The 26026-nt window shown below is 45.8% G+C and overlaps 1 protein-coding gene across 1 annotated transcript in view; it reads left to right on the forward strand.

Moving 5' to 3' along the window:
• MAGOH (mago homolog, exon junction complex subunit) overlaps positions 1-26026 on the forward strand; it is a 121837-nt gene that overhangs the window by 12630 nt on the left and 83181 nt on the right. The window contains exon 2 of the mRNA XM_069642169.1: positions 11971-12029. Within this exon, the coding sequence (XP_069498270.1) occupies positions 11971-12029 (59 nt within the window). The remainder of the gene's footprint in view (positions 1-11970; positions 12030-26026) is intronic.

Below are 26026 nucleotides of genomic sequence, written 5' to 3' on the forward strand. Positions count from 1 at the left end.
CAGCTGAGTCCTTAGGTCAAAAAAGGATACACCCCAAGTCTTAATGGTTGGATGTCCAGCCCTATAGAGAGAAGAGAAATAATGGACAGAGGAAAAGGGGTTTTAATATGGTCATTAGCTCAAAAAATAAGAGACCAGCGCTCGTGAGTAGCAGTTAGGAGTCTAGGTGCACTTACGTACAGGATAGATATGATCTTCCAGCGAGTCTGGGGCCTGGCTGTAGCAGGAGACTCTCTGCTTCCGCTTAAAGAACGGAAGTGGATCGAGTATAAATAGTCGCGGGTGACATCATGCGTGTGATGACGTCACACCGCGGCCATTTTGTATATGCTACGTCATTCGCACATGCCGAAAATGCATCTGCATGTCACGAGATTCTAATATTACTCAAAGTAAGAATGGATGTAATGCTTCTGATCATGAAAAGGTCTGAATCTGGAAAATAGGTATAGTTTGTTTGGGAAGGCATAAAGGATGTGTTGTACATGGCTACAAATAATAAGAGTGATACTAGACGGGAGTGGTTAAAATATAGAGGCTGAAAAATAAAAAAATAAAAAGGATGTGTTAACTGTGTACACAAAATTGCCATAATTCCCTGGGAGGAAAGTAGTTTTTTTTAATACAAGAAAATTTCACTTAGGAAGCATAGGTCAAATTGGTTAAATAGGTGTATGTCATAATGCCATCGGAAGCCATAAGTCAAATTGGTTATAAAAATGTTTGTCATTATGCCATAAGGTACCTGTACATATTTAGGATATAAGAGGTACTATATATACCAACTGTATAAAAAGCATATCGTTTTCACCCTTAGCTGACCCACTAAGGGGTGTACATTCTGATCATCAGGTAATCTTAATGTTGCTGTAGCTTATGTATACCTTCTTACGTTTTGAATACAAGAGATGTTTTGGGTGGGTAATTGTCATTGGAAGGAAAATGTGATTCAGTAGGAATATAGATTAGATAAAAGTTGTCTTGTTTTGGAAAAGGGGTTACATGGACTATGCTCAGAGGTATGTCTACAAGAATGGACCTGTAATACTCCTCATTCATCCCAAGTGGGAACATTGCATCAAGTTTTTGAATCCAGTAAACTTCTCTGTGCCAGGAGTTTCGGTAGGTCCCCACCTCTTGATAATGGATGGACTACTTCTAAGATCACCATTCTCTTTTGTGAGATGTCGTGTTTTTGATCTTGGTAGTGTCTCTAGACTGATGATTTTACGTTCTTTGTTCTTATATTTAACGTGTCTGTCAATCTTTCTTGTGCTTTCCGGTTGGTGTTTCCCACATAGTACATCCCACAGGGACAGCAGATAGCATAAATGACATTTTTTGTATCACATGTAGCAAATTGTCTCGATGTTATTTTTTTGCTTGTGTTGGGATGTCTCACATGGTCACCTTTTATGATGTTATTGCAGTGTAGGCAGGCAAATGTGCCTATTTTCTGTTTGCATAGAGTAGTTTGAGGTGATGTTTTTGTTTTTTCTGCTCTAATAAGTTGGTCTCTGATGTTTCTTCCCCGTTTGTATGCCATCATGGGGGGGGGGGGTCTGGAAAGAGTTCTTTTAAGGTGTTATCTTATGAGGTCCCAATTTCTATGGATTATCCGCTTTACTTGAAAACTCTGACTTGAGTATTTTAATGTATGTATTAGGTTCTTAGTTTCTTTCTTAGTGTTCCTTTGTATATTTGACCAGCCTAGATACCAAGGCTGAGCACTTCTCCCCTGCACCTCTAATTACAATCACCCTTAAATTAATTGTCTCGAACCTAAATCTGATATACTTGAATACAAATGTGAATAAGGTGTGCATTGTGGCTAACAATTTTTTCCAAAGTATAAACTTAAACCAGGTGATATTTTTAAAGGCCAAGCAAAGTCACCACAAAAAACAAAAATGTCAGTGAAAATGGGCAAAAAAGCACCTCTGCTTTTTTACCAAGACACACAAACAAACGTTACTTTGGTAAACGTAAATCGAGCTGCTGTGGATAATATGCAGAAAAATGGATATAAAATGGATAGTCATACTTGTGCTGGTGACTGTCCTGTTGCTCTGTTCCAACTGGCAACCATCTCAAGCGCTACATAGGCACACAGGCGAGGGGTGAGGAGGCAAATGAAGGATTACTGCGCCAGTACAGGATGAAAGCACATGCTTTCCAACAAGACTCCTGATTGAGAGAATCATTATAAAACACCCATGCCATGGGGTAGGATTAATAACATTATCTGATTAAATGTGGTTGACATGGCAACTGGAAATGCAATCACATGTATTGCACTTAGACGTTATTGAGGGTAGCCAATGTGTTGCACCTAGAAGTATGGTGAAAACCAGCCCATGTGTCGCACACAATAGATTTGAGGAAAGCATATATACTGCACTTAGATGTAATATGAAGATAACCAATTGTTTTGCACTCGGGTGAGGGTAGTCAATCTGTAGCACCTAGAAAAGTTGTTAAATTAGCCTATGTATTGCATCTAAGAGAACTCTCAAGAATAGCCATGGTATTTCAATTAGAGCTGTGAAGATTAGCCAATGTGTTGCACTCATGACGGTTAGCCTAGGTATAACAACTCGGTAGTATTGTGATGGTAACCAAGGTTTTACACTTTAGAAACATTTCAGAGTAGCCAATGTACTAACCAACCCTGCTACTGCTCCTCTCCTGCACACGTTTCAAGTAGCACACCCGCCCTACGGGCCAGCCAAATTACATGCAAAACACACATCCAACACAAGTAACACTCGCAAATAACAAACGATCCCGGACACTGGACCTCGCCCCTCTGGATACAACAAGCCAGTGCACACAATCAAAACTCACTTAGAAAACAGACTCGCACAGGATGCCAGTTACTCCTGGTTCCTCAAGCATCAACAGAAGAGCATAGCTTCTATCCCGCTTTCCTCACTAACCCACCCTGCCCTCTTCTTTTTTTTTTTTTTTCTTATTTTTTTTTTAGCCCGGTGAGCGCCTGGAGGCTACGCTAATGTTAATGGTAACGGTGCACAATATAAGACAACTTACCGTAGCATATCCTGCTATTGGACACCCATAAATCTTTCTTTAACAATGCTTTGCCACATAGTTTGTTTTATTTATAATGCGCATCGAACCCGGGGGTATCGGGGCGCAGCAGTTACAAGTATATGCAAATCTTAGTTACAAGGAGTATGGTATAAGATACATTAATTACAGAAGGGTATATACAAGTGTTACAGACAGCTTACAGAAAAGGTATAAACAAATATTTACAGATAATACAGGGTAGGCGTAGATATTTACAAATATTAAAGACAATGTGTAAAAGAGTTGTGGTTACCACCGTGGGGGTAGCCAGTTGTGAGACGCGAGGAAGGATGCATTACACACAAGGCATAAATGTCGATTGTTTACCGTTAGCAGAATGTCATTGCTAGTTGCTATACAGGATTCAATATCGTACATTTAGTGGTCATTGGATTTCAGCCACCAGATGATGTTCGTTCCAAAGTTTTGGTAAGATTGGTCTATTCTCAGTGTAGGAGGCAGTGAGTTCCATAATCTGACAGCTTTCACAGGGAAGCTGTGGCCACCAATTGTGAAAAGTTTGAAACTGGGGATGGACAGGCGATCTGTTTACTGTTCTGGATGGTCTCAGGGAGGTCTGTTTGTGGAATCTGTCAGCAAGGTAGATGGGGGCAGCCTTGTTAAGAGATTTGTGGGTGAGCGACAGGGTTTTTAGAAGAATTTTGTCGTTAGTTCGGAGCCAGTTATTCTGACGACTGCTCTCGGAAATGTGATCTCTTCTGGAGTTGCCTAATGCCTCTCTAAGGGCATTATTTTGTAGGGTTTGTATTCTTCTGATGGTGGATTTAGTCGAGCCTAGGTAGAGGGTGTTGCAGCAATCCAGGCTGGACAGGATGAGGGCTCTGGCCAGGATGGTGCAACTACTGTTGGCGAGAAAAGGCTTACTGGTTTGGATAAACTTACACGTATAAGCCATAGAGGATGCTAGTGAATTAACCTGTTTGGCAAAAAAGAGAATTGAGGCGAGATAAAAACCTAGTGTTTTTACCTCATGTTCTACCTTAATGCTATTGCCGTCAATTATGAATGGTGAATAGTCAGATCCTAGTTTTTCTAGGTTAGAGGGGGTGCCCAGGATGAGTAGTTCTGTTTTATCATCATTCAGGCATAGACCATGCGTGGCCATCCATGCCTGGATGATGATGTACACTCTGTTCACCAAGGCCAAATCCTTGTCATGAAGTGGGAGGTGGATCTGGGTGTCATCTGCATAGTTGGTGTAGATGATACCGAGATGATCCAGATCATCGAAAAGGGGCTTGGTAAAGATGTACAGTGTGGGCAAGACACAAGATCCCTGAGGCACACCACAGGTGATGGGTATGGGGTCAGCTGCTGCTAGAGGCAAGACGATCCTCATTGTTCTGCCACTTAGGAAGGATCTGATCCATGTGATAGTGTTGTTGAAGTGTGCTGCTGTGTCTAGGTGGTTGCATAGGATTGTATGGTCGACCAAGTCGAACGCAGCCGAAGGTCTAGGAGGAGCAGCAGAGCTGATTTACCATTATCGCTAAGCTCATCAACTTGAGTCTTAAGAACAATGAGGGCTGTCTCCGTCCCATGTTGAGGACGGAAACCTGATTGTCTGGCTCCTAATAAGTGGTGTAATTCCAGATATTTTTGTATTTGCATATAGGGCCACCTTGTCCAAAATGTTTAGGAGAAAGGGCACTGTGGTAATTCACCTATAGTTAGTAGGTGTAGATGGATCTAGAGTCATTTATATTAGGAGTGGGAGCACCAAAGATTGTTTAAGGTTGGTAGAGATGATACCAGTGGAAAAGGACGCATTAATAAGCTTAGTTCTGAACAGTGAGCATCCTTGATAAACTGCGCAGGGCAGAGATCAACTTGACAGTTGGATGGTTTGAGGGACAGAATAATTCTTTCCACTTCAAGAGTAGATACTTTGGAGAAGTTAAATCGGGTAGGTTGGACTTCGTTGGTATTCCCAATTATTTTATATGGGGGTAGGTCATTTAAAGAAGATTTTTCTATTAGATATTTTATTTTGTAAGGTGGATATTGTATTGGCTAGAGCATGTTGGATGTCTGAGCACCATTTTTTAAAAAATCTTTGGTACATGTGTCTGGTATTTCTATGAAAGTCTCTATTTCTTTAAGAATGGAAAATAATTCCTTCATATTGGACTTAGCTTGGGCGCTAGCTCCACCGCATGCATGCAACCCAAAATTGCTAAATGATTAGCTTTTCTAAGCAACTTGTTGAATTATTGGGGTCATCTGTGACAACGTTATATCACTGTTCTTTTATCAAGATAATCAACTCAATTATCCTAATTTTTGTTCTTATGCAGACATTTATTATTCCGAAGTACTAAGATAGTAGCAAACCTGATGAGAGGATGAGAACATCTGGGTTAAAATATGGATACAAAATGATATACGATGGCAGCACCTAGGAAGCAATGTCTTGCATATGGTGACTTACCAGAGATATGATATGGGGAGTTATTGAGGAATTTACAGCTGCACTTAGCATTGCACGTTACATATGGTTAATTATATCGGTTGTATGATGAGGCAAATTGTACTATACATCCCAGTATGCAAAGTGGTTTCTGTAAAAACAAGATTGTTTGACAGTGTCACAAATCACATGGCATCTATTGGTAGGTGTGGAAAGGGGGGTATCCTTGATGAAATGTGCATAGTAAAATTACATGGCATTCCCAGTACACGAGTATGCTACTTGTGGTTTTTTGTTTATGCATGTCAGCAGTAGGAATTTGGTCTTTGAGGGATTGAGCTTCAGGTGAGCACTGGACATACATGACTGGATCAATGTGAGGCTGGGCTCTAGCTTGTTGGGGTCTTCAATGGAGGATACCTTTAGGTAGAGCTGCATGTTCTCTCCGTATTGGTGGGTGTTGTGCATACCCAGTGAGGTTCTGTGTGGTTCTTGTAAAGAAATGATCCATTTCTGTTGTACTGTTACTACTTCCCATGCAACTGGCCAAGTGAGGTGGACAGCATGACTTAAGAAGGGCAGACTCATGGCATTATTTTCTGTCAGCTGCTGCGTAGTATAACAAATTGAGGGAATTTGTTCCTTCTCCCCAACGGTGAGTCCCACCCTGTGAGGCTAGGGAGGAGAGCTCCATAACGACCTCCCTAGGGGTCGAGGCAAGTGGGACCTCACCGAGGGAGTGTGAAACGGGTCCTCTAAGAGTCCGTGTCCTTCTGAACCGCCACAGTGTAGGTACTGTCACTGACGATATTTGTCATCAAATGACTCGGTGCATTCCCCATTGTCATTTATTTGCATTGGATGCCTTGGAGCCAAAGTTTTGTCGGATGCATGTGCACTGCCCTTAATTGACATCAAATGTCCAGAGGCTTGTCCCAATGCCACGGATTGGCATGAAATACCCATTCACATGCCCTTTTACTTTCTTGTCGCATCTCAGTGAACGGATGTTCTTTGCCCTTTTTTCTATTTCAGTAATGCCTTTTCAAGTACCAAATACACAAAATGGCTGATTTGTCTTGCATGACATGTCCTTTCTGTCATTCTTTGTGGGCCAGATTTCTGCCTACACGCGACAGAAAATGCCAAATAAGAGTATGCACTTGGCTGGCAATCCAGCTCTGGAATTCAGCTGGGGTAGGCCCTTTTGGTGGGCAGACTGTGCAGTGGCAGTCGATCCCTAATTATACAGCCATCCCTTGTTGATGAACGGTGCAGGTCCATAAGTGGACTGGGGAGGCACCCAGCCTGAACTAGCTAAAAGGAGAGAACCTGTGGCCATTTGAGACAGACAAGTTTCAAGCATCTGAAATGGGACGACTGCTGGCAGACTTCTGTAACCATGATTATCCAAACCATCCACTACATTCTATGACTTCTGACTTCAAATCGACTGGCAAGACCAGAACTGTGTACCATCCTCCCCTGGACTGTTGGCACCAACCAGTCTGAAGCCTTGCTCTGCATCCATCATTGTTAGGTCGCAGTCATTGCCTGGTCTGTTTTTGGCCAGCACCTGACTGCAGAACTGTTTTTTTAAATTGTGCCTGGAACTTTCCTGCCTCATCACTGCAAACTTTGCTGGCATCCTCAGAGCTCTGCTGGGACCTCACCAACCTGCTACTCCCATCTCTCAACATGAGATGTAGACCCTCGTACCATGAGGTGGCTTACCACCTGCACATGGAATGTCTGCATGTGACTGCACTGTTAGGATTACCATTTCACACTTACTGTAACTAGCACCCTGATACCAGAGGGTTTGGTATGCTGCTATAAATGCATAAATGAGGAAGGGTCTACTGGAAGTCTGACTGTGCTGCTCCTGAGTATCTGATGACCCTGCCCTGGGGTGTCACCAACATTCACTGCAGTTTGCTGCTCCTGAACGTGGGTCCCTGTGCTTATAGAACTTAAATTGAGCTTCCTTCCCTCTGTCCTCTGATCTGTCACTAGAAGTCTCTAACCCCCAGGCATTTAAGGCTCAAACAGCAAAGCCTACAGTGAACCTAATTGTTCTCAATCTGTAATTTCCTATTGAAGCACACAGCACCTTAAGTGTAGTGCTTCTGGAAGCTCCTTGAGCTTTCCTTTTTGGTTTTATTATTTTTACTTTTAAGAACTGTTCCCAAGATTAGGTGATTACTGTTATCCCAACTACACTCTTCTTTGTGATATCAGCACACCCCACCTTTAGTGCTGAGGGGATACCTTGTAGCCCTTTCATCGCTTCTGTAACTTTTTATTAATTTATTTTTTGCATTTTTATAGCGCGCAGGCAGCCCAAGGGCATTGTGGCACTGTTACTTGCAGCAAGCTTAGTTACATTATTCATAAGTTACAGCATTGGGTACATGGGTGTAACACATATTATGCATGGAGGCGTACACAAGTCAAATATACATATGGCGGGTGTACATGAGGAACGGTAGAGAATCAAGCAAACTGGGTGGTTTTCAAGGTTTTGCGGAAGGTGGTCAGAGAAGGTTCAGCTCGCAGGGCAGTGGGGAGGACATTCCAGTGTAGAGCCGCAAGATAGGGGAAGCTGGTACCCCCTGCTCTTGCTCTTTTTACCATTGGTACGGTGAGTAGGTTGGTATAGGTGGTCCTGGTTGGTTTGAGGACATGGTCGGGTGGATCCTTTGTGCCAGGTAGGCTGGTGCTGCGGAGTGGATGCATTTGTGAGTGAGGGTCAGGGTTTTGAAGATGATCCTCTTTTATATGTAGCCAGTGGGAGGCTCTTCTGGCAGTAGATATATGCTCTCTTTTGGAGATGCCTTGTGCTGCGCGTAGGGCATTGTTTTGAGTAACTTGCAGTTTCTCAAGGTTTTTTGTGGAGGTCCCTAGGAAGAGAACATTGCAATAGTCCAGCTGTGATCCAGTGATAGCCCTCGCTATGTTTGTGCAGGTGTCACTGGAGAGGTAGGGTCTAACTGCATTGAGGAGTTTGGCCTGGTAGGCAGCTGAGGAGGCAATGGCGTTCACCTGTCTGGTCATGGACAGACTAGAGTCCAGGTAGACGCCTAGGGTTTTCACTGACTCAGATACTGGAATTGTGATAGTCAATGGTGAAGTGGGTGAACTGTGTGTCAGGGGAGCATACAAGTAGGAGTTCGGTTTTGTCAGAGTTGAGACAGAGGCTGTTGGCAGCCATCCAGGTTTGGATTGTGTTATGGATGGTGTTGAGGGTCTTGGAGTCAGTCTCATAGTCGCTTGTCAGGGTCACGACGATCTGCGTGTTGTCCGCGTAATTAGTGTATGAGATCCCCATGGCGTCAAGGATGAGGAAGAGGGGGCGAGTGAATATATTGTAGAGGGTGGGAGAGAGGCAAGAGCCTTGTGGGACCCCACACAGCATAATGGTTGGGGATGCAGTAGCTAGATCAGAGAAGACCTGCATGGTCCTTCCATGTAGGAAATAAGTGATCCAAGCACTAGCATGGGCTGAGAAATTTGCAGTGGAGGTTAGGTGGTGGCATAAGACGTTGTGATCCACAAGGTCAAACGCAGCAGAGAGATCGAGGAGGAGGAGCAGGACAGGTTTGCCCAGGTCTCTGGCATCATCCATCTGTTTTTTTTAAATCCAGTAAGGCGGTCTCAGTTCCGTGTTTCGGGCGGAACCCAGATTGTCTCAAGCCTAGGAGTTGGTTCTCTTCGATGAAGTGTTGGACTTGCAGGTAGGCTGCTTTGTCCAGAATTTCTTGAGGGAGGAGGGTACTATCCCTGTGGTGAAGGATGCATTGACAAAGGCTGTGAAAAATGGGGCGAGGGAGTCGGCACAGTCCTTGATGATGATGATGGTGGCGGGGCAGGGGTCTCCTTTGCAGTTTGAGGGTTTGATGCCTTTCATTAGGTTAATGTCTTTCTCCTGGATGGTTTTGAAGGTGAGGGGAGGCATCTGCAGAGGGGGGGGGCGTGACATGGGGGAGATGGGGGCAGGGGGGAAGGAGAGTCTGGAGTGCAAGATTTTGGCTTGAAGGTCTAGTTTGTTGCACATGGCAGTTTGGATGCCGTCGCACCAGTCTTAGTCTTTAGTGAAGTTTTGGGGTGTGGGGGGGTAGGTGTTTCGAGTTCCCTGAATATGGTGAACATTTCCTTGGTATTAAAATTGGCTTCGGAGATTCTGGCTTCGAATGATTTGGCTTTGGCTTGGATGATGGCTTTTTTATATTCCTTTGAGCGGGTTTTGAAGTCCAGTTTGTCATCGTCATCTTGGGCGGTTTGCCAGCGCGCAAGGGCAGAGCGTTTGTCCGTCCGGAGTTTGAGTAGGTCTGGGGTGAACCAGATGTTAATGTGGCTTGTGGGTTTGGACTTCCGAGGTTTGAGAGGAGCAATGGAATTGATTGCTGCCGATATAGCCTTGTTGTAATTTTGCGCCAGGGTTTCTGGGTCATTGGAGAAGGGAGGTCTGAAGGCAGGACCCTGGAGGAATGGAAGGAGTCTTTCTTTGGTGAGGAGGCGAGCGCTTCTGGTGAGGGCGGGTGGCAGGGGATGGGGAGGGTGCGGCGGAGGGGAGGAGGGCAGGAAGTGGGGATGTTAAAGGTAATGATGTGGTGGTCAGACCATGGGGTGGGGGTGTTGTCTGTGATTGTTAGAGGGCAGTTGTGCTGAGCAATCCAGTCAAGTGTCCTGCCCAATGAGTGGGTTGTGACAGTGTTGGAGAAGCCCAGAGTTTCAAGGGCTGAGTTGAGTGCTTTGGAAGCAGGGTCCTTGGGGTCATTAAGACCAAGGTTGACATCACCAATGAGGATCGCTTTGGTAGATTTCTTAAGTTCTCTGCCAAGAGGTGAGTGATGGTGGGTTGGAAGTCTCCTATGGGGCCGGGTGACCGGTAGACCAGATGGATTGTAATGGTGCAGTGGTGGGAGGTGGAGAGTTTAAGTTGGAGGTAGTCACTGGTGTCGTTCGTAGTTTTATCATTTTTTCTGATGTTGATTGAGTCTTTGGCTATGATTGCTACTCCACCTTTGGTGAGGCGGTCTTGCCTAATGACGGTGTAGCCAGGTGGGAGTGCAAGGGAGAACGCAGGGCCTGAGGCTTCATGCAGCCACGTTTCGGTGACCAAGAGTATGTGTAGGTTGTTCGTGGTGATGAGGTCGTGGATGTCCAGGACATGGGCGATGATGGATCGGGCGTTAATAAAGGCACATTTGAGATGGGGAATTAGGGGGGGGTGGAATCTGGTGGGGGGGCACTGGTGTCCAGCGTCACAGGCATGGTAACAGTGGCAGGTACATCAATACATAAACCTGGTGAGGTAGAAGAATTGGCAATAGTGGGTGTCCCATTTTCAGGGGTCACAGGCATGGTAACAGTGGCAGGTACATCAATACATAAAGCTGGTGAGGTAGAAGAATTGGTAATAGTGGGGGTCCCATTTTCAGGGGTCACGGGCATGGTAACAGTGGCAGGTACATCAATACATAAAGCTGCTGAGGTAGAAGAATTGGCAATAGTGGGGGTCCATAATAATCTGGAGGGTCTAACCGTTGTAAAGTGGTAGGTAACCAATTTTGGTTTGTAAATGTTTTATAGTGACTTTACTTACAAGTAGTGTGATTTTACTGATTACCTTTTTAAGTTGGCTTCTCGGAGCCCTTCACCAAGAGTAGGTTCTGAAAAACCCTCCATTTCCATCAACTACTCACTAACGCTGCTTCCTCCCCTCCCAACATGCACTCCCAGACAACTTCTGAGCAGGTCCAGCTGAGCTGTTCTCCTGGACAATTCTATTGAAGAGCGAGTGTGGGTTTAGAGCTGTGCTCTTCCCTTGTCGCAACCATTGTCATGCACTGTGAAGATGTTGGTCCAAGTGGGAGTGTTCTCATTGCTGCAGTCCACTTTTCAGATCCCTCACTGCTCTCCCTGCCATACGCAGTGTGGTCCTTTAGCCTGTTGCCACATCACATTAGGTTGTGGGCCGCCGAAGAAAACTCTCTGCAGGCATCACTGCCTTACGGTGGAGAGGCTTGCTGCCTTCCGTTTCCCTAAAATGGAAACAAAGGTCATCTACAAGCTTGTCTCTAGTGTTCGAAACTGCTGAAAGAGCTGGATGTTGCCTGCTGCATATGACACACAATATTCTAGAGTTAGCAATGTTTGCTTTCCTATTGGTGACACTTTCAGCACCACCAAAAGGACCCAAGTCTGGGATCGGAGGAGCTACGGTCAACATTTCCTATAACTTGTCATTCTAAGACGGTTGCGATTTGTGTGCTAGTGTATTTGTGTTTTTTGGAAACCTAGCTAACCAATACTAATATCTAGTGAAATATCTAGTGAAATAAATGGGAAATCCAAAACTGTTTTTGTTTGTTTTCAGAATTTACATTTGCGTTTTGTCAGACCTAAACAGTTTAATTGTTTTTCTTTGTTTTATTAAACAGGAAAGTTAAGATACGCCAACAACAGCAATTACAAAAATGACGTAATGATCAGAAAAGAGGTAGGGCGCATTTACATTTTTAGCTTTTATCGCCTCAATGTAGCTATATGTTGCTGTTTAGTACGGAATATCTTTTGTGTGTGTGGTGGTTAGTTTCTTCTAAGTGAATGAAATTAAATCAGAAACATGTTTGACGTGTTATATTTCAACTCCTTGACAATGTATCTAGTAGTTTGTTTAAGATCACATGACGGGCATGTGGTAGGGTGCATTCATGCCACCGAGGGCAGCAGGTGCATGGGGATGCCTATGCAAACCTGCACAGTCCAGCATTGGGCACTACTGCACAGTCCAGCATTGGGCACTACCAGAGTACTGGCAAACCAATGAAGTGTGATCAAAGCCTGCTGATTTACTGTTGCTGTGCAGTGAGATTTGGCTCCGTTGGGGCAGGAGCAGTGAATACCTGATGAAAACTGTGAATCAACCAAAAGAATTAAAGTTGCTCCTAGTCCAAAGACTCAACATTCATCCGATGAAATGTAAAACTTGGAATGTGTCTGGTAACGGGTATTGAAAAAGCAGAGGGTATGTATGGGCACTTACACAAATAATCTATGTATTTTTTTTTGCTTGCAGCCGCTAGCCTACAGCATTCCACCCTGTTACATACACTTCGCTCACACAAGTCTTATCTCATGTGGAATGCCCAGCAAGGCTTTTGTTTTAATTAACCCTCAATCCACCATGAGTGCAATTCCCTATTCAGAGTTTTTCTGTGGTGGAAAAACCGGGGAGTCCTATTTTTCTTTAGATAAAATAGGAAGAGTGAACTTTTTACTTTTACCAAGTAATTCAATTGGTTTGGTGCATCTATTCATGTACATCAACCTCCAATTGCAATTTGATTAGAAGTGTTCTCAATGTGTATCACCAGTATCCTCTGTTGCGCATTTCTATTTCACACCTGCATTCTCTATGCCACATATCCACAAGAAAACCTGTCTGATTGCCATGAAACGTGCACACCAATATGACATTATAGCCAAGTATAGGTTTTCTAATTGTCTGGGTGATGCAGATGATTCCAGCGCGTAGGGGACCATAATTATGGTGGAAGGCACTATATAAATGGCGAGAATTCATTAATACTGCATAAATCGTCCATGCTATACAATGCAGTGTGCTTGCTCTCGTTGCATAAAATGTAGTATGTTTGCTCTCAATACGGATGCATACGTTTTCCACATTTTCTAATACTAAGATTTCCATGCCATGGGCGTTCGTGTTTTTTTTTTTTTTGTTTAAACAAAAAAACACAAATCGGACCACAGCGAAGATGTCTCTGACCTAACTGAACGACATATGGAGGGCATTAGAATGAAAGGGAAAGATAGACTGAAAAGATAGACCAGGGTGCTCAATGGCGCGGGGAAGACGTACACCCTCCTTAAGGGGCCTGTTGAGGCGATGGTTGCTGCACACAGGGAAGTGCCAAGGTGTAAAGTGATGTAGACCTCCATTAGTCTGAACACAGGGGTGGAGACGGTATTCCCCACCAATTATCCCTGTTAAAAACGCACACACACTTCCAATTCATGTTTTTATTTTTTTTTATTTTTTTGCGTGACACAAAGGTGCTGTGCCAGTGCCAAGATTCACTATTTCACTATGGCTAGACCAAGTAACCGAACATGGCATTGTTTAATTTTGTGTTGTGCACCGCAGCAACATTGCACGGACAATGCTCTTAGAATAATAATGCCAGTTTTGATAAAGCCCTAGCTCGCCCAAAGGCATCAATGGGGCTGCAATAACAGTTGATATCGTTACCCACCATGTGATACTCCAGGATGAAAGGCTGAATTGGCCTGGCCGGGATTCGAACCTGCATCGGCAGGCTACGCCCAGATGTCAGAAACGACCGCTCTGACCATCAAAAAGAAGTTGTGCGTTTTGTGTGCCCATGTGTATTTGAATCTTGTGTTTGAAGAGCTTGCGCAGATGCATACATGCCAATAAATAAGCCTAATGAAATGAGGACAAATGTCTGATCCTCTATAGTGGATAGTTTGCTATTTTATATCGACTGCTTCAGTATTAAATAAGCAATAGTCATTTGGTAAACATCTGCCTATTTAGCAGGTGTCCATGGTTAATGCCCATTAACCTACCCCCTATCCCTGGTTTTCAGTTCTGCTCTTAATTGCTTGGAGAGCCAAGTGTTTTGCAATCCTCTGTGTACTAGATTTGTGTGGTTCCCACCCCACTCCCCCACCTGTACGTCCGTCCCACCCTTTATTGACAAACTCATGTACTTGCACACCCTCATACTCATTTCAACTTCCTCGTGTGCACGTGCACACACACATTTCTAACACTCGCAACACGCGTGCACTCGGGCATGTTTTAAATAAAAGCGTATCTTTCCACTCTATGCGCTTTCCTCAAAGTCTCCTCTCTAGTCTGGAGTCTCGGTAAGGAACTCCTGCTAGAGTCGGAGTTGGAGAGGAACACGTGTGGGGCCGGGGACAGGCAGTCCTTGTTTACCAAGAAACCTCTCACTGTCTACTACAGTTACCCGCTACGGGCAAAAAAGCACAGTTGCCGATGTGGCTAGCCTTGCACTACTTCATCCTCCAGTACACACTTGCCTCCATGACAATGCAGCAGCTGTTTGTGTGCAGTCTGGTACGGTGGAGCTCAGACATTGCTGCACCCTAAAGGGGATTTCTGGTGGAAGTTCCGAGTTGTGATAGCATTTGCCCACTGACCTGCTCGGAAGACAAGAAGGCTGGTTTGATGGGCACAATGTCATCACAGCAGTCAGTGCAGAAATGGGCTGCTCTGCTGCAGGTCCTGGCACCGGACACTTTGGTGTATGGTCACCTCAAGGGATATTTCACTGCGGCTTATCTAGAATATTGACATAAACCAGCCCACTGATTGACTACGTTTGGTGGGGTACTGTGTGAAACAGCCTGAATGTCAAGCACCCTGTAGAAGTCGGAGCCGGACCCGCTAACTCCCGATTGGCCCACATGTTTAACAAACCCTGATTGGTTGATATTGCAGTATAGCACAGAACAGTAGTAAACAGTACTTGGGCCATATCGTGCCACATGCATTGCCAGTTCCCATTCTAACCAGATAATTCTGCTGCCCAGCACACATCTTATCTGTAGCACTAGTTTGGGCTTTATGGTGGTGCCCTTCATTCAACAAGGGTGTAATAAACGCTTATCTAATGTAAATCTACAGATGGGAGCAGGCTGGAAGCAGTTCACAAAATATGTCCGTATGTTCAGGCCATTGGCCTCTCTGCCCCACGGTCTGGGAGAGTCAGCGCATATTGAGTTTCCAGCTTCTTGCACATTGCCATATTGTTCAGCCATTCCTGAAAGCAAAGTGCCCTCTGTCTCCCCCAGGCTTTGGCTGTTATGGATCTTTCAACTACAGATGCCACCCCCACAAGCCTTTTCTCTGCACAGGACCCTTCCTCCACCAGGGCCAACAACCACAGCTCCGGAGGGAATTGCATTTGCGTACTTTACATCTGGGACAAATGGAAGAGGCAGTGTGTTTGAGGGCAGTTCCAGGAGACATGAAGAAAATCAGCTGAGCCACCAGAGCCTACGCACGCAGGGGAGGATCTGTCCGGGTAGAGCGTACTGGGGAATAGTACACTTGGTGCAAAAATGTAAAGTGTATCAATCAATTATTCAAGTATAGCTTATCTTGTATTGTTCAGCTGACCTCTCCTTACCCAAAGCGGTTTCCCATTTAAGCTTATTCTTAAAGGTGTGTGACCCTCAGTGATCAAATTATTTTATAAATGGAGGATACCAGCTTCTCAGTGGTTGGTGGGGCTGTGACATACTGTAGTATCGGGGCGGGGGTTGCAGGTGCGTGTGGGAACTTGGCTCGAAGCATCTCACGGAGCCAGAAGTACAACAGCATGGTGACTGCCCTCCACTCGCCTCTATCCTTTTAGTGCCTCACAAGTAATCAACGTCTCCACTATGAGATCCCCTAACGTGTGAACCCCCAGCCTCTCGAAGTGGCATTGTAAAAGTTTCTCATGGGTAAGCGGGATTCCCCAAACGCAACATACTGGAAACATTGGCGAATACCACTCCCCCTGTCCGACCATATGTTTAATCTTACCCCAGGCTCTGAACATGTGGTTGAATCTCCCTTCTCGCTTCTCGCTCTGGGGAACCCCAGAGCAGCCCTCTTATGTCGATTCGGATATGTGGTCACTTTTTCAAGTAGGATATTTGGCTCTGCCGAGGAGGACCACCACAAAACGGAGTATTGTATCTGGGCTGCTAGAAAATAGAAGTATAGATCCAGGTATTCTAGGCCCCCCTGCTCATATGGTAGAGTTAACGTATTGTACGATATCCTAGTTTTCCCACCAGCCGGATCATCAAGCTTCTAATCCGGGAACAAAAATACAGTGGGGCCAGTCGGGACATTGTTGAAAATGTATACGCTTCGGGAGGATCACCATTTTTGCCAGTGAAATCCGAGCTGCTTGGGAGATGGGAAGAGGATCCACGCATCCACTTTGTGTTCAAATTTCTCAAGCGTTAACCACATAGTTTTCCCTGTATAATTCAGGTGGGGACAGTGATACAAGGATACCCAGGTATCGAATACCATGTGGGCACCAACCAAAGGACTCGCCAATGTCGGAGCGGTCAACGCTGGCAGTCAGTGATAGAACCTCAGATTTAGCCCAGTTGATCCTTAATCCAGAGTAGTCTACAAACCGAGAGATTTCCTCTGAGTGGCTGTAGATTTATTTTAGGATGTTTCCCATATAATATTTCTGATGCTTTTGAATCTGCTTAGAATCCCATGCTGCGCATATAGTCTGCATCTAGTGGTAACAGCAGAGTATTGCATCTTCGACATGGGCGTGCCTGTAACACTACGCTAAGTAATGCATGTCATTGCCCGCATAGAGGGAGATTATAGATAGGTGGGAGTGGATCCTTACCCCTCTGTGGTATTTTCGTAAAGCGCAGGCCAAAGGCTCAATGGCTACGGCAAATAGGATGGGAGATAGTGGACATCCCTGTCTGGTCCCTCGCGTTGGGTGTATATAGTTGCACAGCATTTGGTTAGTGTACGCCATTGCCCTGGGAGTGGTTTACTGCAGCCTTACCCACTGAAGGTAGGAAGTTCCAATACCAGATCGACTAAGAACCTCAAACGGGAATGGCCATTCTACCGAATAAAAGGCCTTCTCAGCATCCAAGGCCGCCACCACAATTGGGATCTCTGGGTTCACGTTATGCATCAATGCAAACAGCCGGTGAAGATTATTCTGTGTGGAGCGGCCAGCTATGAAGCCAGCTTGGTCGGGAAGGACCAGTGCAGGCATATAGAAGAGCCTGTCGGCCAGAATCTTAGCCAGGATCTTGCCTGTATTGACTAAGGACAATGGCCTGTATGAGTAACATGTATGTGGGTCCTTATTGGGTTTCAACTGCACCGTTACAAGTGCGGTCCTGGTGGATTCAGGGAGCCCGTCTGGCACCATAGCAGCCTCATACATGTCATGCAAGTGTGGGATTAGGAGAGCAGGATATGCTTTGTATAGTTCTGCTGTGATGCCGTCCAGACCTGGTGCCTTACCGTTGGGGGGAAAGAGAGATGATCACCCTGTGGAACTCCTTGTCAGGGTGGTGTTGTGTGGGGGAGGAGGGGGCATTCAAGGAGCACTCTTTTGCAGGGTCCAGCCACCCAAGGGCGAATACCGCCCTATATGATCATGTCCATAGGTCGTTTGGGTGGTGTACAATCGTTCATAGAAGTCACGGAAGACACCATTGATTTTTATCACAATCCCCAGTCCGGTTCCCTTCTGTGTCCTCGACCTCCACTATAGCGTCTCGCTGGTGGTCCTGTTTAATAACCCACGCTAGTGTCCTGTTTGGGCGGGCGCTCTCTGTTGTCGCTGCTATGAGAGCCCCAGATATTGTTCTCTGTCCACAAGGAGACTTATTTCTACCCTTTTCCTCTGAAGCTGTGCCTGTACCTTTGAGGAATCCTGGAGGCCTTGTTGTAATTCTAGGTCCTTGATCTCGTGTTCCAGGGTGGACATAGACCTACGTATGGCTCTCAAAATTCCACCCTCCTTCGACATGCAGCATCCCTTTATGTACACCTAGTTTCCCATACAGCTCTTTGATCTGGAACCGAGCCCTTGTTAGCCTGAAAGAAGGTTTGAATGTCCGGTCTAATTTACTCTCAGAATACCACATCTACTAGTGCGCTAGCTCTAAAGCGCAAATGCTTAGGGGGACGACTTGGGCTCTGAAAGCATACCAGCACTGGAGAGTGACCGGATACAGTTCTTGGGAGTATCTGAGCTCTTTCAAGGTTGTGAGTTAGGTTAGTTGACACCATGAAATTTTCTAGAGGAGCTACCATGCACTCCGGAGTAATCGGAATATTCCCTTAATGTAGGGTGTAGTAGAAGCCATGATTCATGGAGTGTGTGATATTCCGCTATGGCAGCCCACTTCTGTGCTGCTCTTGGGAGTAGGAGTTGGGTGGAGGAGGAGCTATCCAGTGAGAAAGCAACATTAAAGTCACCCACCCAGATGACTTCATATTTCGGGAAAGCACGCAAATGGTTGACACATCGTTGAAAGAAATCTGAGTTGTTGTTTGGAGCGTATATATTCACAATAAGGACCCGCCGCCCAGCTATCTCTCCCGCCAACAGCAGAAACCGACATTCATCATCATCCCTAATTTGATTGTGGAGTTTGAACTGTAGAGAGCGGTGGATGTATGTAGATACCCCATGGGAGTGTGTAGTGAAAGAGTAGTATCTATGCACCCTCTACCGGATGAGATTGGGGAGCCGATTGTCCCGTGCGAAGTGTGTTTCTTGAAGACATTCACCTTATGGTTCTTTGCATAATTCGCGATTAGGCGCACTTTTCTCGGGAGTTGGTGAAACCCTGTATGTTCCAGGTCAATGGAGAGATCTGCATTGGATCTTTTATCGGCTCTAGGGGGGCCCATATCGTGGTTTAACTTATATTTCCAACAGATATTCATACAGTAACCATGTACCCCACTGACATCTATCTTCCAGGAAGAGGAGCTTTGTCCCCTACCAGAACTTTGAGCGTTCATCCATACTGCTGTTTGACACAACGCTGCAAGACTAAATAACAACTTGACACAACCTTGAACATTCCCCTTGAAGCCCACTCCGAAACGGAAACATACCGGCCCCTTAGTCCCTTTTCCCACCCTAATCATCCCCAACAAGTCACCCCAAACACCACCTTGCCACCGGGCACGGGAGGGGGGGGGCGCTATCGGCGGCTGGATTAACTCCATGTGACTGAAGGCTTAATTACTGTATCTGTTGCTTCATTACCCTTAGCTAATAGGATCCACGTGTTTGGTCCCATCGATTGAGGGAACATAGGAACTTCCTGTGGAGTGTCATCACATCAAAATCATAACAGGGTGGTTACATTGAGAGAAGAAAACCTTAGGTGATCTGCGGGGGAACCCCTTGGATCCGGGATATCCTTAGCGAAGCTTTAAGCAGCCTCTGGGGAGGTAAAGGAGAGACCCTGCCATTGTGCACCACCCTGAGCTTGGCCGGGAATAGCGAACCTCCTTTCTTCTCAGGATATTTTTCACTGTCTGAAGTTTTTTTTCTCTGGTCCTGTACTTGTGGACTGAAGTCAGGGAAGAGGTGGATGGTCGCTGATCCCCATCATAGTTCTTTTCTCTGGCAGCGCAGAGCAGGATGTCTGTCCCAATAACTGAAAATCTGTGCTATGATGACTCTTTGGGGCCGTGGGGGTCTGGACACCAGAGATCTATGTGCACGTTCTACCATGAAAGACTTGAGGAGCTTCTCGACAAATTACTCCATGTTATCCACAGGCGTGGACTCCGCCACTCCCGTGATGCAGAGGTTATTCCACCTGGACCTTCCTTCGAGATCGTTTTTAGCTACCACTTTCTTAACAGTTTGTTTTAGAGTGGCAACCTCCTGCTGCAGGGCTGCCCCCTTGTCCTTGTCGCCAATCCTCTGCTCCGCCTCAGTCATACGGCCACAGAGCTTATCGATCTGGACTGCAGATATGTCCACCTTGCATGTTAAGGCATCTGTAGGCCCTGAGATCGTCTGTACTCTTCTTGAGGGTTAGCAGTCTGGTTCAAAGCAGAACGTCTAATTGCAATGGGCTTGGCATCGCTGGTGCTGGTGGTGCTGGTGGTGCTGGTGGTGCTGGTGGTGGTTGGGGGGGGGGGGGGGGGCAGGGAGATCTGGTCCGGCTTGGCCAACTGGTCTATTTCGGCCTGCCTTTTAGGGTTTACCATATTGGGATGGCGTGCAGATGCATTGCTTGTGCTTCCTAAGACCGATCAAATTTCCAAGAGCCACTCTACAAATTATTTGCTGTTACTCGTTGGCAAGGGCTCGACGCAGGAGGGCCACAGGAGATGCTATCTTCAGGTGACTGTGATAGTTCATTGCAGCGTATGGTATCATGTAGTGTTCCCCTTCCCTCCTCCATACCCCCATAGCCACAAGGGGGGCACAGGAGATATTATCTTCAGGTGATTGTGATTGTGGTTGTAGTTGCGTCACCATATAAATGTCCCCTCCCTGTGTCCCATGTGAGATTCCAGCAGATTTCTATTATAATAATGTTATGGAGTGGTAAGGGGAGGGTGCGCGCGACTTTAGGGGATATTGCTTGCTGCTGAGGATTTGCACTCTCCCCTCGCTGTAATCACTGATTGCCTGTGTTGTGGTCTCCTTCTGTCCAGGGCCCAGCACCACTGTCCAGGTCGCTTGGGCTGCGTTCTTCGGTGTAGGCGGAGAGCAGGGCGGCAATGCGGAGCCCCAAGTATGCTCTGGCCGCGGATGTCACCGTTGCGGCACAGGGACCCTCATCCTGTGCCGTGTGGTGGGGCTGTAGGGAGGAAGAAGGACCCAGGCTCGGTCGGTCAGGCGGTAAGTGTATGAGAGCTAGGTGTGGGGGTTAGGGGGAGCGCCCGGACACCTGAACGGAAGGGCCGTTGACCACGGAGTCCAGAAGGTGCCCGCTGGCGAAACGCTCTCAGAGGGGGGGTCCCTACTGGTTCCGGAGTAGCTCTGATCAACAGCGGCACCTTTAGGGACCTGAATCTGTCACAGCATATCTTGGTCGCAATGAAGCGGGATAATTACGAAGGATATCGTAGCCTTCGTCTGAGCCCTCTCAGGCGGCGGCAATTTCCTAGCTGTGCAACAGCACACCCTTGTTTATTGATTTGTATGGCGCGCCAAACCCAAGGGTAACTGGGCGCAACAGAGAGCAGAAAAACAAGGATACTGTACAAGATACATATGGAACATTACAGATAGTGTGCAAGTCTGTTGAGGAGTGTGCATATATACAGTCGGATTGGGAAAGACCTACAGGTAAGTTGAAGCGGGTTAATTTTCGGGGTCATTGGAGTGTAGCCATGTGAGAATATTCCATCTGAAGCTATAGTAGGATTGGTCGGTTCTAAAGCTAAAGTCAAGTGGGAGAGCGTTCCATTACTGGGCTGCCTTAACCGGGAAGCTGCTACTGCCTGGGGTTTTTTTCTTTTTTTTTTTCTTTTTTTTTTTTTTCTTTAGTCTAAATTTGGATATCTGTAGACAGGAGTTGGTAGTTCTGGTAGGGCGGGTCGATGTTCTTCTCACTATTCTTGCTGCCAGGTAGGGAGGTGGGGGGGGGGGGCTGCATTGTTGAGGCATTTGAAGGTAAGTGGGGCTGTTTTAAGTGAGATTCTGTCGCTGATTTTTAGCTACTTGTGTTCTCTTCTTATGTGTTCTCTGGTGGGTAAGTTGAGAGCAGTTCTGGGGGAGTTATTTCGCAATGTTTGAATTTTGTTAAAGATGTATTTGTTGGCTCCAAATAATAGTCGAATTTGGAAAGTATTAGGGCGTTGGCAAGGATAAGCTAGCTTGGGTGAGGAAGGCTCTGCATGCCTTCATGAGCTTGAAAGTGTAGGCAGTAGAGGATGTTAGGGAGTTCACGTGTTCAGAGTCAAGGTAAAAGCCTAGTGTTTTCACTACCTTTGCGACTGTAATTATGTTACCATCAATGTTGAATGCAGAGTAGTTGGGGCTAAGTGTTTTTTTTTTTTTTTTTTTTTAAGGTTGGTCGTGGATCCGAGGAGCAGCATTTCAGTTTCATCATTCAGGCAGAGGCTGTGCGTGGCCATCCATGCCTGAATGTTGATATACATTTTGTTTACCAAGGCCGTATCCGAGTCAAAATTGCCCGAAAGGGGAATGAGGATCTGAGTCATCTGCATAATTTGTGTAGGTGACACCCATTCTGTCCAATTTGTTAAATAGATGTTGTATAGAGTTGGCGAGACGCAAGAACCTTGGGGTACACAACGGGCAATTTTTTTTTTTTTTGATGGGGTCTGCTTATACCAGTGTGGTGAAAACTCTCAGTGCGTTTGTCAAAAAAGATTGGATCCAGGCTATGGCCTCGCTTGAGAAGTGGGCGTCCGATGCCAGGTGCTCGCACAGGACTGTGTGAGCCACCAGATCAAAGGCCGCCGACAAGTCAAGGAGTAGCATGGCGGTGTTTCCCTTGTCGTTGAGCTCATCAATCTGTACTTTGAGATTAATTAAGGATGTCTCTGTACCGTGCTGCGGTCTAAACCCAGATTGGCGGGCACCTAGGAGCTGGTTAGATTCAAGATATCGCTGGATTTGTAGGTAAGATCTTTATTATCTTGAGAAGGAAGGGTACCGTGGTAATAGGCCTGTAGGTGGGAATAGAGGGGTCTATATTTTGCTTCTTGAGGAGAGGTAGAACCCATGACTCTTAGGTTGCTTGGGATGGTGTTGGTGGAGAAGGATGCATTAATCAGTTTGGTTATGAAGTGGGCTAGGTCCCTTGCCGCGTCCTTAATTAGCTGGGCTGGACAACTGTCTCCCTTACAGTTGGATGGTTTGAGGGATGCAATGATCCTTTCAGTTTCCTGAATGGAGATTTTGGCAAATTTAAATAGGTCAGGGCCTAATTAGTTAGTTGTTGTAGGGCTAGGGAGGAGTGGTGTCTCGTTGTTAGAGAGGCTTTTATTCAGGGAGATTTTAGTTTGGAGAGTTTTTTTCATTTTATTGGCTAGAGCATTAAATTAGCATTAAGCTATCGAATGTGCACAGGGTTTAGCTTGACCCCATTGCAGGACCACTTAGATCTCAAAATTATCTTTTCATAGTTGGCAAGCAGTTACATACCTAACAGACTTTCGAATGAGCACCCACGTGGCGCCGGACCACTGTCTACAGTATCTTTCTTGGCATCCAAGTTCAGTCACTCCTCTGGTTTTCAATTCTACTTGCATTACTTATGTTTCACACACTGTTCTCTTTAGATTTCTTCATACGTTGTTGCTGCTTGTAAACTTGCACTTAACACAGGCTTGTCTGGTATCGGTCTCTCCGGCTCACCAGCTGTGCTGTCTTTACTGGCGCTGCTTTGTTGTAGGAGCCACAAACAGTACCATGGTGGTAAACGCTCCTCCCGGCCTTGAATATCAACGCTGTAGAGCCCCGGGTACCTCCGACACACAATGCAGGTTTCTTCAGTTTTAGTGCCAGGTCTTGGGTTTCTTATTTTTCAAGGTTCACGATAACGGTCTGAAAAGGTAAAGTGCACTTCCTCCTTGCAACCCTTTTTGGTCTTGCCGTCTTTCTCCTCGTATTAAACTGCCATCTTGGAACTGCTGCTTGCTTGTGTGCTTTGCCTTGTTCAGTGTGCTTTCGTGCTCCACATTTTATCCGTGTGATGGAAGTCAGGTGTGTGCAATGATCAGTAATTGCCTGACCTTGCCAGACCATTGTATTGGGATATGTCGGTATACGGCTCTGATGTTAATCCGTTTTCGCCCAGTGATCTGTCCGTGAGAAAGTGTTTGTGTCGGGAAAGAGGGTCGGGGGGGCAGGGAGGGGAAATGAGTGCCGAAGTACCCTACCTGGTAGGATGGGGAAAAGGTGTTACAGGGAAGGTGGATACCACGTCTCACCATCCGGTGTACCACTCCCACAGACCCCTCATCCAGGTGATCCTCTGGCACTGGTCCACCCCCAGGAACTGGATCCAGAAGCGATGGCTATTTCCTGGCCACCTGGATGACAGAGCCCCGGGGGACTAGCGGGTGAGCTACCTTCTAGTTGCTCACAATTGGCTGTTTTTGGGAATGGGGATTTCTGCGATGGGGAGTGTTGGGACAGTTTCTTTTCTGAAGTCCAACGAAGGGCTTATTAAACCATTCAACTGAGACAGTACAAGACTCCACTCTTAGTATAAGACTGTACCACTGGAGTTTGTAGCAATGACAGAGCAGCCAGGCTTATCTTAGGAGTGAGAGGGCTGTAGAATCAGTACGTAGAAATTGTAATACACATGGTCCAAAGAAACACTATGTATTGTAAAAAAATATTGTTTATTTAAATACAAGTAGGCCCAGATAAATCTTGGGGTCAAATAGCACCATCACAGATCATATAAACGCATTATAGAAAAACACAACACTGCTTGAAGGTACACAGAATATAACCTAATTTGGAACACCGAACAGGAGTTCTAGGAAAGTCAAACCAATAGTTACTTTTTATATGACTTTCAGTAATATACGGGTAGTAGACCCTAGCAGTTGTACCGTGACGCTCACTTAACAACCCAACTGGACAATATATTTCAGAATAGTGAAACACTTATCCTAGGAACAGTAAAACACATATAACTCTGATTCAGGATAAGTTATTGTAGGGAGTTGGACCTTGGGGTGCAATATTAATTTAGTTGCTTTTCAGTTCAGACTAAGGGAGGCAATAACTAACTTATTTTAGGATAACACGGTTATGCTCAAAGTAAGTAAAACCTATGCACGTTTTACAGGAGCTATCAGCCACTTAAAGGCAGGAGTAAACGTAAGACTCTTCTTGTCTGTCTAAAACAGACCAGGAAAAGCAATACCAAATGTTACGCTTTATGAATCCAAATGTTACGCTTTATGAATGACTCAGTTATTCTAGGTAGGGTAGGGTAAAACCTAAGGCAGACATATTCTGGACAGGCTAACGGCAAGTCACGGGAAGCAAAACCCAGTTGGGGACACTCGTATGTATATCCTAACGGGAATAGTGAAGTGAAACTATTAGGGGGAATTCTCACAAATATGCTGATTCCCCTCTACCTTAGAGACCCTCCAGATCTTTTGATGATCTTTGGGACGTTGTACATTTAATTGTATGTTTTCTGTGGTTCTTTGGGTTTTTGGGGTCTGACAAACTCCATAGGCATCTGTTTACATTGTAGCACACAGCACCTTCAGTGTAGTGCTACTGGGAAGTCTTCCAGATTTCCCCAAAGGTTTAAATACCTTTCTTTTGGATAACTACTGTTTCCAAGAGCAGTAAAGTGAAATTGACTTTACTTGCACTTTTACATTTCTAGACCCAGCACACACTATCTTACAATAGGGTGCTAGGGGGGGTTGCATAGTATCCCCTTTGTCTAGCTTCTCATGTAACATTTTTGTTACCCGTTCCTCGATGATTGGATGGTGGCAGTGGTTTACTTTTTACTACTGTGGTGTGTCTTTACCGCAGGCTGCGTTCGCAGCTGCAGTAAAGCACCCTCGGGTGCCATTTTTGTCAAAATGGCACTGGTCTTCTATTTTCGCCATTTATTTGTGGAAAGGTCCTTCTTGAGATTTACTCTGCACGCCGAACCAGGTTTGGTTCCTTCGTTCATTTTGTCTTTGGTGGGATTCACAAGTGAAGCCCGCCTCTGGCTGCGAGTGTCTGGTGGGGGCAGGAAGTGAGGGAGGTGCCCGAAACTCCCTGTGCTTAGTCTCCTAGGAGACAGGAATGCACTCCTAGGTGATTGGCCGACTGGCTGTCTGGCAAGGACAGCCACCTGCTGGGTGATTGATAGCCAGGCTGGAATGAATGGGAGAAACAAAGGCGCAAGGCTTTTTGGCTTGGAAGGCAGAGTTGA

The sequence above is a fragment of the Ambystoma mexicanum genome, chromosome 1q (assembly GCF_040938575.1).
Source record: "Ambystoma mexicanum isolate Mex_15411 chromosome 1q, UKY_AmexF1_1, whole genome shotgun sequence".
NCBI lineage: Eukaryota > Metazoa > Chordata > Amphibia > Caudata > Ambystomatidae > Ambystoma > Ambystoma mexicanum.